Source organism: Amblyomma mixtum, chromosome 1 (genome assembly GCF_055824585.1).
Source record: "Amblyomma mixtum isolate Tamu chromosome 1, ASM5582458v1, whole genome shotgun sequence".
NCBI classification, from domain to species: Eukaryota; Metazoa; Arthropoda; class Arachnida; order Ixodida; family Ixodidae; genus Amblyomma; species Amblyomma mixtum.
Genome location: NC_143012.1, coordinates 38,858,459 through 38,873,408, shown reverse-complemented (window position 1 = coordinate 38,873,408; position 14,950 = coordinate 38,858,459). Strand labels below are relative to the sequence as shown.

At 46.1% G+C, this 14,950-nt stretch overlaps 1 protein-coding gene across 1 annotated transcript in view; it reads left to right on the top strand.

Annotated features, from left to right (window-relative positions):
• Positions 1–14,419, top strand: part of LOC149366085 (very long chain fatty acid elongase AAEL008004-like) — an 80,241-nt gene extending 65,822 nt beyond the window's left edge. Inside the window, exons 3-8 of the mRNA XM_089548401.1 lie at positions 5,358–5,548; positions 6,624–6,704; positions 8,205–8,261; positions 8,640–8,745; positions 10,289–10,425; positions 11,240–14,419. Coding sequence (XP_089404527.1) covers positions 5,358–5,548; positions 6,624–6,704; positions 8,205–8,261; positions 8,640–8,745; positions 10,289–10,425; positions 11,240–11,614 — 947 coding nt within the window. The 3' untranslated portion in view covers positions 11,615–14,419. The remainder of the gene's footprint in view (positions 1–5,357; positions 5,549–6,623; positions 6,705–8,204; positions 8,262–8,639; positions 8,746–10,288; positions 10,426–11,239) is intronic.
• Positions 14,420–14,950: the final 531 nt, after the last annotated feature.

Sequence of the window (14,950 nt, the reverse complement as noted above, 5' to 3'; positions counted from 1 at the left end):
AGAGTTCAGTGCCACCGCGCTTGCGGCTAAACTTGGAAACATTTTGTGTGTGCGACGTTTTGTCGACAAGGCACGGACTGCGCGAACCCTTGCAGGCGGTTGAAGAGGCTTTGCGAGAGATCCGGTGGCGCGGGTTAAGGGTGTCTGGCTGTGGAGAGCTGTTTTGACTTTCAGCCGGTGTGCGAACGCCGATTAGCACACCAGGTCGATTAGCTGAGCGGTTCTGCTTGCCTCTTGAAGATCTTGCATCAGAAAACGTTGGCCTGTATTCTAGGGCAGCGCATGTAATTTTATTTGTGTGTGCCGCTGAGTGTTATGCCATTAGTGTTGCGGTACAGAAAATAACAAATGAAAAGATCAAAAACAGCATCATTTTTACAGATTCACTGAGCGTCCTTACAGCATTAAACTCCAAAAATGCCACGGAGCCACTGATAGGGAGCATCATACACAATATAGTAAAGGTCACAGCACAAAAACATGTTATAAAATTCTGCTGGGTTCCCAGTCATGTTGGTATTAGGGACAGTGAGAGAGCCGACGTGTGCTGTTCAAGCCAGAACCATGGAAATAAAACATGTGAATTTGCCTCCTAAGGATTACATGAAGTTTGTACGTAGCAAACTAAGAGCCAAATGGCAAGCTTCCTGGGAAAATGAAGGAAACAACAAGCTGCATACTGTAAAGCCCATTTTAAAAGAATGGAAATCAAGCCGCCATAAAGAGCGTGTTATCGAAGTAACTTTATGTCGTTTACGCATAGGTCACACACACATCACACATAGCTTCTCATTAACAAAAAAAGACAAACCTGTGTGTGAAATGTGTGGTGAGGAGCTCGCAGTAAATCACATTTTAATTTCTTGTTCGCATCTCGAAGAACTTAGAAAAAAATTTTTTACGGTATTTTACAATGAACACATTCCATTTCAACCCGCATTGCTTTTAGGCGAGCAAACACTCGTCGAGTTTTAACTTGTTTGTAAGTTTCTAAAGAAAGCCAGTGTTTTAAACCTATTATAATGTAACCTCTGTACACTTGACATAACATCATCTAACCTTGTGTTTGACGCATGATAGCCATAGTTGCTTATGCGCCATAAAACCCCATATAACATAACATTATTTGTGTGTTCGCTTAACTGCGGTGTAAAAAAACTCCCATGAGTGAGAGAACATTTCACTTCATTCTACCTGAAGTTTCCTGTGCAACTCTGTAACGAACATGGGGCACAGGACCAGTGCATTGTTACTGAACGCTCCCGGTTATGTTCCCTAAGGACTGAATTATAGCGGCTTTTTCATTGCGGGCACTTGCACTAGGAAAGCTGCTGCAAGGCAAATTATCTCCTCATGTGGTGGTGCAGCTAGTATAGCTAGTATATTATTGCAGCTGGGTGCTTTTGCATCGTTAGGCACTTGCACTAGGAAAGCTACTGGAAGGCAGATTTATTTCCTCAAGTAGCGGTGCAGCTAGTATATTATTGCAGCTGGTTATGTTTTGCAACCACAAGAGATCAAGCTGCCCAAATATTAAGGATATTTAATATTCTTGATTATTTTATATATTATGCACACATTATTCAGTAGGCTAATACTGAATTTCGTTTTGTGACAGTGCCAATATTTCAGGAGAAAAAATAATGTGGCAAAAGCAGTGTTTTCATGCACAGCTCAGTTTTGCAACATTGCAATGATTTCAGATGAGATATGAAGGATATGATGGATATATTTTCTGTGTGTAAAGTACAGGTGAGGAAGAATGTCAGGCTTATTTTCTCCATTGTGAAGAAGTTGTCGCTTACTAGAAAAAAATTCTAGAATGACAGAAGTCTCAAATGCAGCTTTTTTCAATAATTTTTTTCTCCGTATATATATATATATAATATAAAAACACTACAGTATCCAGAAATGCGATTTAGGGCAATTTTTCTTGTGTTTCTCTGCATTAAATAACAATGCAGCCAATCCACTCTTTTAGTACCTAGATGCCTATATATATTCTGCAAATTTGAAGCAGACGTGATAATATATATATATATTATCACGTCTGCTTCGAATTTGCAGAATATATATATTATCACGTCTGCTTCGAATTTGCAGAATATATATAGGCATCTAGGTACTAAAAGAGTGGATTATATATATTATCACCAGGAGCGCCTAAATGAAGGGGAGAAAGCAGCAAACACCGATTGGTGACTTGAGAAGGTTTCAGTAGCACCACTATCGCTTGGTGTAGGTAACAACTGGTAGTGTGACCGATAGGAATACACGTAAACAGCACCTTTCAATGTAATTTTCTGACCGCACAGTGCACCTGTGAGGTTGTTTTTCATTAAAAAAAAAGTAGACTACTCCATAGGAAGAAATGTGGATGTGTATGCCACCATTTTAAAGCCAATGTATTTTTAAAACCTCAGGATATGTGCTTGCCAGAGACATTTTACAAATCCGCATTCTGTTCTAGGCACTTAGTCTTCATTAGCGAAGTAGGATCTCATTTACTCATTTTGCAACCACTGATAGGCAAAAGCTAAAAGAAAATAGTGAATAAGCTGAGAGAACACCTGCACCAGCATAGCTTCCATAGGCTTAAGCCAATGAAATAAAAGTAAATGAACAACGGCTAAAAAGAAACCCAAATGTATTTTTAGAGAAAATTAGCCACGGTATGCCTGGAGTACGACAGAGCAAGGGCATGGGGACATGTGTGGCGTCATAGATGTACTGTACAGTCAGAAAATTGCGTTAAATGTTTGTTTACATGTATTTCTATAGTCCGCGCTCCTAGTTGTTACCAGGACCTGGCGATAGCGACACCACCAAATCCTGCTTACCTCACAGACCGGTGTTTGTCCATAAAAATTTAATTATGGAAAATAGTGTCATTTGAGACTTGTCATTTTTGAAATATTTTTCTTGTCAGCAGCAACTTCATCACAACAGGGAAAATAAGTCCCACATTTTCTTTCTCACCTGTGCTTTTAGTGAGCAAAATATATCCATCATGGCTTTAATATCTCGATTCTCAAGTCACTGCAAGGTTGTGAAATTGAGCTGCGCATGAAAACGCTGCCTCTGACATGACGCTGTTAATAATTTTTTCTCCTGCAATATAGCATTTTTACAAAACGAAATTCACTCTTCGCCAACTAAATAATGTGTGGATGGTATATGAAATAACTGAGCAAAATAAATATTAGTTACATTTAGGCAGCTTGATCTCTTGTGGAATCACCCAGCTGCTTTTCGCAGTGGTGCTTGCATAGTCTTATTCCTGACGGCTCAAAGCACAGAATAGACACAACTTTCTTGGCAGTCGTGCATGGGACACTATGTGGCTGATGCAAATTCAGTACATCACAAGCTCGTTGGGACAACTTTCTTGGCAGTCGTGCATGGGACACTATGTGGCTGTGCCGCCGCGGTGGCTCAGTGGCTATGGTGCTCGGCTGCTGACCCGAAAGACGCGGGTTCGATCCCGGCCGCGGCGGCTGGAATTTCTTTGGAGGAGAAATTCTAGAGGCCCGTGTACTGTGCGATGTCAGTGCACGTTAAAGAACCACAGGTGGTCGAAATTTCCGGAGCCCTTCACTACGGCGTCTCTCATAGCCTCAGTCGCTTTGGGACGTTAAACCCCATAAACTAAACTAAACTATGTGGCTGGTGCAAATTCAGTACATCACAAGCTCGTTGGGACAACTTTCTTGGCAGTCGTGCATGGGACACTATGTGGCTGGTGCAAATTCAGTACATCACAAGCTCGTTGGGCCAACTTTCTTGGCAGTCGTGCATGGGACACTATGTGGCTGGTGCAAATTCAGTACATCACAAGCTCGTTGGGACAACTTTCTTGGCAGTCGTGCATGGGACACTATGTGGCTGGTGCAAATTCAGTACATCACAAGCTCGTTGGGACAACTTTCTTGGCAGTCGTGCATGGGACACTATGTGGCTGGTGCAAATTCAGTACATCACAAGCTCGTTGGCTGTTGCTAGCACTTTTTTGACTCTTGCAGTATTGGCTAGTAACTACCATTGACTCTACTGCATCATCCATTTCAAACCACACCTTGGCACGGCTTATTAGGGCAACGAAACTGATAGTAGAAACATAAAATCTGGGAGCTTGTGAAGGAGTAAGGATGGATAGTACAGTTGTACAAATAGTTATGTGCCTGCCTTCGTCAGTGGTAATAATTTCGCCGCTAAAGCTTACTTTACCTAGAGGTACCAGTACAAGCATAGTGACAGAGGCATGCTGTCGGGGCTGTTTTGTGCTAGTAAAACGGACACTGGGACGTGTGGACTTGGCAAACATGAAAAGCAAACACGCGCTCGCGCCACCATCTCAGCTGTTCTCATTTGAGGAAAATACCCACTGCCTGACTTGGCAAACATTTCCCCAGCGTTGCGTCATGCCCTGTGCAAACACCTTCTTGGATCGCGGTATGCATGTATGCGAAAAAGGCGGGCGTTATATGGCATTCCTTAGGCTTCAACTAGGAATAACAAGGAAGGAATTGCGAACGTCACCACAAATGAGACAACCCTTGTCTTCTACAGCCAGTCATTGTTCGCTTTGCTTTATGCAGGCTGTCGGTTAGCATAACTTTTACGAAAGCAGTTACTAGCGTTGGCATTATTTGGTTGGGCTGCTAACACTGGTCGGCCCCACCGCGATGGCTCAGTGGTTGCGGCGCTCGGCTGCTGGCCCGAAAGACGCGGGTTCAATTCCGGCCGCGGCGGCTGAATTTCGATGGAGGCGAAATTCTTGTGGCCCGTGTACTGTGCGATGTCAGTGCACGTTAAAGAACCCCAGGTGGTCGAAATTTCCGGAGCCCTCCACTACGGCGTCCCTCATAGCCTGAGTTGCTTTGGGACGTTAAACCCCAAGAAACCAAACCAACCAAACACTGGTCTGCTGAAATATATATTTGTAGTTTGCTGTTGAAGGTGCATTGTTTCCTAGGAATTGGTTTCATGCACATGCTACATGTTTAGCTATCACACCACTTTCAGTGTGTTGCCCTGCCCCATAGGCCATAAAGCTGCAAGGGTCTGCATTGTTTCTGGGTGTAAAACAAGTATGCATTGCAAGGTGTGTGTGTGTGTGTGGTACGGTTTGTGCAGAGGCAGTGCCAAGAGACTCCATCTCTCATTTTGGAGCTGCTTTTGACAGGGCTGTCACTGTTGGTGGTTGTTCGGGGTGTTGGGAAATAATTGCCCTGTGTATATCAGAAGTGTTAGCTAAGATGAAAGTACTTCTCGCTATATGTAGGGTGCATTTTGTCGTTGCTGGCATACATGAGCAGTGCCTTGACTGTCGTCGTTTCCTCTCCCTGTCCTTCCAGACTCCCGGGTGCAGGAATGGCTATTCATGCAAAGTCCCTGGCCGACACTTACGATCTGCCTGTCGTACGCCTACTTTGTCAAGGTGCTGGGCCCATCCCTGATGAAGAACCGGGAACCCATGCAGTTGCGATGGGTCATGGTTGGCTACAACTTCTTCATGGTGGCCATCAGCCTGGTCATATTTCTCCTGGTTAGTGTTCACTTGTGCATGCCTTCGAGGCTGCGTCTTGGACGAATGCTAGTGCAGGCAACATGGCAATGCATAGGTTGAGTCCTAAGCCTTGCAGTAGTTCAGACCAGTGCAATAAAACTGGCAGCCTGCAGCCTGAAATTGCAGTCTTTTCATGTATGTGTAGCCGACGTGGTGTTTTGGCTTTAAAGATCATGCACAAGGCTCCTCTGGTCCATAGACTTTTGCAGTCGGCTGCCATGTGTCATGAATATATGTACAATTCATGACAGTCTCTGCTGCATCTTGGGAGTGGCTAGATGAGTTGCATGACTGACCCCCATGGGCGTGACCCCCAACCGCCCCCCCCCCCCCCCTGGAATTACGGATATTATTTATGCACTAGTAGAAAACAACTACACAGCTTGAATAGCACGCTTAGGTGATAAAGTTATCGGATTTTGCTGACTGAGTTCAATTCTTTGTTAATAAATTCTAATGTTTGTTCTCCAAGCCTAGCACTAATTTGCTGCTTCTAATTTTTGTTTCATGTGCGCAGTTTTAGACCACAAATAGTTCCTTTTTGGAGCTAACCTACCGCCTCCCCCATATCCGGCCATCGGGTGCAACCCCCTGGAAAAACTTCTGCGGACGCCCTTGCTGACCCCTCCTGTTAGCTAGCATTGCACGTTTCCCTTCATTTTTTCGTGCCGTCCTTTGCAGGCCACTCTAGTTCTCACTCTAGTTCTCAGATCCTTGCTACATGCCTATTGTGAGTGGCTTGATCTCCACTATGCCACCACCAGTGATTTCAGTGCAAAGCGTAGACATGATGCCCACCCAAGCCTAAGTGTTCATGCCACAAAGCACGCTATGCCACTTCAATTTCTCTGCAACCGCATTATTGGTTTATTGCTGAGCATGAGCTTGCCCATTGTGGCCAGTTTTATTTGATCCACTCTGTCTTCACCTTAGAACGTTAATCTGTATATGAGGCATTCAGTTCTGGAAAGGCTACTTTTCAGCAGACAGCCATTGGAGCATAAGCGTTCTCTGTAGCATTTAGTGACACGCCTGTTTGGGCATTCGTTTTCAGTTGGGCATCTACGGCTGGTTTGGCCACTACAACTGGAAGTGCCAACCTGTGGACTACACGGACAGTAGGGAAGCAATATTGGTGAGTTGATTTTTATAATATTGCAGGTTGTGGCTGTTTCACAGTGCACCCAGCACTTGTGACAGGCAAAGAGGTACGTCCAATGCCCCTGCAGGCGGCAAATAGGTTGAGTGTGTTGCATGCACAATGTGGGCTCGTCGTAAATCTTGGAAACCGTATTCTAGTGATAGAAATGTAACTGTACTAACCTCCGCATCCTCAGCTGCATTTTCATCTTAAAGTGCTACATCGAGTAAGTACCAGTCACCCAGTACTTGTGACAGGCAAAGAGGTACGTCCAATGCCCCTACAGGCGGCAAATAGGTTGAGTGTGTTGCTTGCACAACGTGAGCTCGTCGTAAATCTTGGAAACCATATTCTAGTGATAGAAATGTAACTGTACTAACCTCCGCATCCTCAGCTGTATTTTCATCTTAAAAGTACTACATCGAGTAAGTGCTCTTTAAAGGTTGCTGGATACACTTGCTGGCGAGTGCTTTGCAGTGAGCACCAGCAGGAATTCTCTCACAACTGCTTGCAGACGAAGGTAATCTCAGGAGTGCACTATAAAGTGGAGCCCAGTTTGCCCACCCAGCTGGTTAAGGCAGTTTTTAAACTAACATTCTTGCTTTTAATAGCCGGTGTACTCTGTGATGTCAGCACAACTCCAGGTGGTCGAAATTTCCGGAGCCCTTCACTACGGCGTCCCTCATAGCCTGAGTCGCTTTGGGACGTTGAACCACCATAAGCCAAACTTATCCTAAAGGCACAGAAACCCAGCCTATTTTGTGACTGAATACATGAACAGATTGGAATTCAGCAGTAACTAAAGAGATTTCATGTAAGTTTATCTAGCTCTTGAACTTTACGTCTGCTATAAACATTGCACCAGTGTGCCATGCAGCTTCCTGTCAGACGTTTATAGAGTAATAAATGTGTCATTTAGATTAGTGTTCAAATTTTCCTCCACCATCAGTTTTAACGCAATAGCATTAAGGGCCCAGTGTCGCAGAAAGTTGGTGTCGTAAGAGTTGGTTGTCAGCATCGGTGAGCGACATCATCACCTTGTGACATCGTTACAAACCAGCCCACCAGAATGTAAGCAAACTGCCCTCCGTGGCAGGAAGCAGTTAATGATTCGTCGCAAGAGGTTGCTCGGGAATAGCAACGGGGGTCTAGCAAGACCCACGTGTGGCAGCACCTGTCATCATAGGGCTGTGGCTCATCACTTAACTACTGCACCACTGTGCCAGGAGTGGGTTACGAGGACTCGCAGGGATCTACTATGAATGTGTAAGAATGACCAACCAATTCCACATATATGGACATTAACCCAAAGTGTCCCATCCAGTTATTTTCATACAGGCTATGAATATGAAAACCATTTGACTAAAATGTTGGGGAAGTTTATACAAGTACTATTAGCTTTTCAGTGTGCATAGTGCTTGTTGAACTTGGTGCTGTCCATTTAAATGTGATTGAAAAAGCGTTCATTTGGCTTTCTTTTTTGTCGCATTTCAGATGACCCATCTCTCCTGGTGGTACTACATCTCAAAATTTGTTGAATTTATTGACACGGTGAGTAGATCGATGCATGCTCCAGGTTAGAAGAGGCATGCATTCTGTTCAGTGAATCACTGCCGCCTGCTCAGTGCAGTCGTAGTGCCAAAATGCACTTCTGGATATAACTCTTTGTAATGGTGCACTGGTGTGCCAAGGGTATTGAGTAGTAAATTGGTTGTTTGGCCACCATTGCCTACGATTTAGCTCTTTTAACACTGATAACCTAAGTTAGCTATCTAGATCACTTAGATCAGCGACTTAGTGCTAAGTCCTTGACACAGGTAGGTAACAACAAAACATGTGCACACAACTTGGAATTTTTGTGGCATGGATGGACATTGTTTACTGGCCAGTGCGATGCAATGTTGCGTTTCTTCTTTGTTCCGTACGCAGATATTCTTTGTGCTACGAAAGAAATTCACCCACATCTCAACACTGCACGTCATCCACCATGGAATGATGCCCATGAGTGTATGGTGGGGTGTCAAATTCACGCCTGGTGAGCTTCGCATTTGGGACTTTTTTAACATGCACGCAGTGGTGGAGATGGTGTTGAAAACTGAAAATTGGTTTTGAGGAAAAGAACGTCATATCTCGGTGGACACCCGAACTGCGCCATAAGGTCAGGAATAAAGGGGGGAGTGAAAGAAGAAAGGAAGAAAGAGGTGTCGTAGCAGAGAAACCTGGAATAATATCGACCACCTGGGGATCTTTAGCATGCACTGACGTTGCACAGCACATAAGTGCCTTTTGCGTTCCGCCTCCATCGAAACGTGGCCGCCGTGGTCGGGTTCGAACCCTGATACTCCGGCTCAGTAGACGAGTGCCTCAACCACTGAGCCGCCACAGCAGGTCATGCTGTTGCAGTTCTGAAGAATATTGTTAGATGAAAATAACATTCGAAGCATTCACTGGTGGGGTAGCATTAAATGCCAACCACTCTGCAGTGCCGTCGGTGGAGGTATGCGAAATCAGCGCAGGGTACTGTAGTCTGGTATGGCTCTGGTGAGTTTCATTTTGTTTGCTTGTATTGCAAGCATAAACTCTTTAGTACAAAAGCACTCATACGCTCACCAACACTGACCACGAATCTTGTCTCTATCTTGTGCCGTTGCCTAGCAACAGCATACTAAGTTAAAATCAAATATCCATGACTGGGAGTCTGAACACATGGCGGCACGGACAGATCAGCTTCCCGGGCCGCTGCACAAGAGCACTAGGCTGTCGCCGGAGCCGAACATGCCTCATGTTAAACTGCAACGCACTACACTCTCACACTGTGCATTGCACGTCGCAGTCTTCATCAACTTCTATCTGCGGCACGAACAGATCAGGTCAGCTTAACCTCGATCAGAGCTTAACCTGAGTCTAATACCGTCGCCAGACGTGCCGATGACCTGTCAAAGCATAAGCGTGAGGCAACCAGGCTAAACATATACTTTTGCACATCTACTCGGCTTACCTACATTAAAACCCTACCAATTTTTAAGTGCCCAGAATGTGTTGATTGGTTGACATAGTGACTTATTACAACAGGAATGAGTCGGAAGTAGTATATATGCCACGGTGTACTGTGTGATGTCAGTGCATGTTAAATAACCTCAGGTGGTTGAAATTTTCCAGAGCCCTACACTGCGACGTCCCTCACAGCCTGAGTCACTTTTGGACGTTGAACCCCATAAAATCATCAAAAGTAGTATAATTGAGACCTTGAAAATAGTCCTGGCGTGCTCCTTACAAAACTCTGAAACTGTTGTGTAAACAAAGCCGCACAGTTTTATCATATTAAAGCATTTGTCCTTGCGTTACACACAAGACAAAATTCATACTGACTGGAGCCGTACCGGGGTAACGTAAAGCTTCACGTGCCTTGCTTGAAATGGTTCTAGGGGGATCTGACAGTATTCAGGATGCCTGTATTTCAAGTATACGAGCAGCGCTTGTCATCTGGCTTTGCTTTAGCGATGGCTGTCGCGGTTGCGTGGTCGAGTTGTGTTGACTGACAGCATTGCATCTTTCTCTTTCTACCTTTCTCTCAACAGGTGGCCACAGCACGTTCTTTGCCTTTGTAAACAGCTTTGTGCACATCCTGATGTACTTCTACTATGGACTGGCTGCAGTGGGTCCCCACATGTCCAAGTACCTCTGGTGGAAGCAGCACATGACAACCATTCAGATGGTATGCCACCACCACCTACCTGCAGTAAAGGGAAAGAATAAACTACTGGCGCCCTCTTGTTGGCATGTGCCAAAGACATTCTCAGTGCTTGCTGTTCGTAGGGTATAGGGCTGCAGAAACTGCACCTATCAAACTCCGGGGCACTAAGCGATCTTCCCAATTCGTCCTCGTAACATGCCTTATCTTGGCAGCGTGGTGTCAGCACTGTGCATGCACACACACAGAGGCCTTTTATTCCAAGTAAATCTGCTTTGATGATGAATTTTTAATGGCACGATAGAAACTTTGGCCAAAGAGTGTCGTGGAGCAAAGGTGGGGTCAGACCCATTTTTCAAGTTTCAGCCTCCTATATGGTCGATCACCAGGCCAGGGGAAAGCTTGTACCCATTGCATCACATTTGCTGGCTTGTAATTTACTTCAGGGCACTGAGTGCTTGTCTCGACTGACTCTTCCTCCAGGTTCACTCATATGATTCTACTTTAGCTATGCTGCACTGGACATTGAGTCCCAAGGATTGGTCCTATAAAAGTTTTGCATTATAAATGTAACCCTGTTTCACTGGGTTGATGCACTGTTTCTCTTCTGTTGGTGCTGAAAACCTGCTGATGTTCCAGCACACTTGGAATTCATGCTGCTTTGTACAGTACTTTCTCTCGGGAGCATTCATACTGTAAAAATACCCACCTATTAAAGAGGGCAGCAAAAGTTTGAGGCTGTAAGCACCACTGGCGTAATATGCACACCAGTTACCAGGATTGTGCAGCATGCTCTAGCGTCTCACTTAGGCATCGTCCTCTTTCCTTCCAAACACAGGTGCAGTTCATCGCCATCTTCGTGCACTCATTCCAACTGCTGTTCCGGCCCGACTGCAACTACCCGCGAGGCTTCATGTGGTGGATTGGCTTCCACGCCATCATGTTCTGGTTCCTCTTCTGGGACTTCTACAAGAACACCTACTTCGCCAAGAGGCTCAAGGGTGCCACCAAGGTTCTCACTGCCAACGGCACCAGCAAGGCCGCCAACGGCAAGGCCAACGGCAAGCTCAATGGGGAGGCCACCAAGAACGGAACCAACGGCTTCGTCAAGCACACGGCCAACGGCCGGCAAAAGAATGGCGGCTTTCTGGACGGCTACTGCCACCTCAACGGCCTTCACGACTGGGAGAGCAAGGACAAGAAGCACGAGTGATGCACAGCCCCCCAGCACAACCCCCCACAGCTTTTGTCCTCCATTGGCTGCATTCCCCACCTCCCGACGACTTCACCTTCGCACATCCTGCTGCTGCCGCTGCTGTTGCTGCTGCGTCCCAGAAATCAAAAGAGAAGAAGCCGGGTGGAGGCGAAGGAGGTAGAGCTATGGTGCCTCCCTGCGAGAGACACTGGCCACTGTGGGATGCTGTGAGGCAGACAGGGCCCTGTGGTGATGACGTTGTGTACCCCTCGTGGCAACACTGGTTGGCTGTCGCACGTGCTCTGCTGCTCTTTCCTCCCGGTAGTGCATATATCTCATCGTTGTTTCTTTTTTTGCGCACTTTGCACAGTCCTAGCCCTCCTATCCTTCTAGCCTATCCTTAGGGGCCCATCCTTCATCCACTTTCAGAGCCGTGCGACGGGTGCTTTTGCCACCACTTTGAACCTTTATCCTTAGTCTCCTGCGTCCAAGCAGGGTTTGCTAGTGGGCCACAGAACTAGCTAACTGCGCTAGGGAAAGAGGAGAGCTAGCAACTTGTATTTGTGGAAAGGCTGTGCTGGGATTCCTAGGGCCATCGTTGCAAGTAGGCCTGGCAGGTAGCTCATAGCTTCTTCACATAACCGTGGTGGCATTTTCCCAGAGCCGGTCACTGCTAGCCTTAGCTGTCCCGTCATCCTCCCCACTCGTCCGTGTATCATCCTTTTTTTTTTTTCTTCTCCGGGAACATTTCGTGTAGTTTACCCCCTGTATACAACTCTGCGGCAGTCGTCAGCACTCAGGAAAGCAAACCAGAGCAAGCCAGCCTCCCACCCCCTTCCGTCCCCAAGCCCGCCGAGACACACCTTCGCAGGAGCGAGGGAGTCAGGTTTTGGCTCTACGCAAGCAACTGAAACAAAAAAAAGCAAGCAACAAGGCCTTCGAGAACAAGATCATCATCGTGTCATCTCTGCAGCGGGACCCGTGCAAGGGTCCCTGTTTCGTCGTCCAGTCGCCTTTCTTGTGTTTTTTTTTTTCATTATTGTAAAAAGTGGGTGATACAGTGTGCGTGCGTGGTGCATTTTTTTTCCCTTTCCCCTTTGTCTGGCTGCGTGCAACTCCTGCCCACGCGTGTGTTTGCGCGAAGGCGGCGGCGAGGAGCAAGTGTCCTTCCTTCGTTTTTTTTTTCTTTCTTCATCGTTTGTGCAGAGGGCAGGAAAAACGATTTTGTGCTGTGCACAGACTCCTCTGCCCACGTTTTCGCTCATGCTCTTTGACTGGGAACGGGACTGACCTGTGCAAGCCCGAGAGACTCAAACGGGAGTTGGGGGGGGGGGGGGGGACGGGGCAAGTGAAAAAAGCGGCTAGGGCCTACAAACGGAGGATCCTGCCATTTTTTTTTTTGTTCTGTGCTGTGCTGGAAGTGTGGTGTGCGTGTGGTGCGTGTGCGCGCAAGTTTTTTGTGTCGTTTCCTGCATCTGTTCTGTTTTGCGCCATTTGGTTTGAATTTTTTTCTCGCCGCCAAATAGTTTCGTTGTCACACGCACTGCTGCGGAGCCGTTTCGTCCTCGACTCGCCGGGACCAAAGGCGTGACGCTGCTTCAGTATCGGGAGTCACCAAGAGACCTCTCTCGCGTTGTGGACTCTCCAACAGCTCTCCCGCTCTCTCTGCCAAGAACGACTGACAGATGTGGTCGTGTGTCTGTGTACTTAAAAAAAAAAAGTGGGATGGGACACTAGGGTGACAAGAGATGCTGTGTTCCGCATGGCGCCCGCGTCCTCAAACTTGTGCCCGTTTTCCCCACCTTTTTTTTTTTTCTCTGTGCGTGACCTGCTCTATCACTGCTTCCAATGGGTAACTTTTTTTGCTCCTCCCCCAGTTCTTATTTGTTTCATTCTACCATTTTGATTCTGCGTAGTTTCTAGCACTAATTTTATACGTGCATAACTGTCACGTGTAACACAATTGCCGGCATGCTGCGGCGGCTGGCACTAACATTGGATTAGGGTTTTGCGCAATTGCATGGTGTGAAAGATGCAAACGAAAAACAAAAAAAAAACTTGCCTGTTATACACTTGCAAATGGAAAGGGGGGAGTGAGGATCGCAGGCTCGTCTACAGATTCATTTTTCTTGTTTTTCAACTTTAGCGAGTGAATAGTTTTGTACACAGTGTTTATTATAAACAAAATGGGGGAAGCCAAGGCTTTGGAAAGAGTGACTATGCATCATGGTGCATTCCTGTACGCATTTGAGTATGTAAAAAGCTAGCTGAATTCGTTGCAATCAAAACTTGGCTGCGCCTATTTTGTTTTACATCATTTTGGAATTGCACGTGTGAGAGATGGGCTCATCAAAAAAAAACTTTTAAAAGAAAAATCGTTGCTAAAGTTTTTTTCAGCAGTGCTCTTGAGACTCGGTCTTCGAATGTCCCGGCTGTGTGTTTCTTTCTGGTTGTAGACTGTTGACATTCAGCATGCTAAGGAACTGAGGGTCGCTTTGTTTTTGTAATAAAATGTGATTGTTTGTGGCTCTTAGAATGGTCTAGGGAGGCACTACTATTAGCGTTGTGCAGTGAGGTTTTACGCTGCCTGCCTATGTAGACGACTGTTTAGGTGATGCAGTAGTATGCGGGGAGGGAAGAAAAACCGAGGCCCCTGCTTCGGTATGCCTCGGGTATGCAAGGCCGTTAACAAAAAGCAGATTGTTGCAATAGCAAAGCAGGGGATGGGAGGGGTTGGCTGACCTAGCCTTGTTGCTGGGAGCCTGCCTCCCCACCCCCCTTTTTTTTTTCTTGAGGGAGATTAAACTGTTTTTTTGATAACAACTGTGTTTGGAGTCCTTTCAATGTGGTAAATCTACTGGTGACAAGAGTACAACTTCAACCAAGTGAATACATCTCAGCGGACACCTGAAGCACATCTTGGCGGACACCTGAACCAAGCCATAAGGGAGTGAAGGAAGACTCAATTTCCCCCTGCACCAAACTTAGCAAAGCTGCAAATGTTCCTCAAAGGAGGCTCTCCTATCAATGGTGCTGACTTGCATCGCAATCAACTGCCATGCAACTGATCACTAGTGGGTTGGCACTACTGGTTTTGGAAGGCCTCCTTTGAAGGGCATCCACCTCCACTAAGTTGTATACAATGGTCAGGTGAGCAAAAATGCACTAGTTACCATGGCGGGAAGAAAGTTACCAGGGAAGAAAGTTTGTTTTTTTTTCCCCTCAAGTGAAAGACACCAGTTTTTCACTTCGCTGCATTGGAATAACTGCTTCCCACCTAACAAACACCAGCATGGACAGAACATCCAAAAAATAATTTTTTTCCTGAAAATAGAACTAAGCAACAGCGCGAAA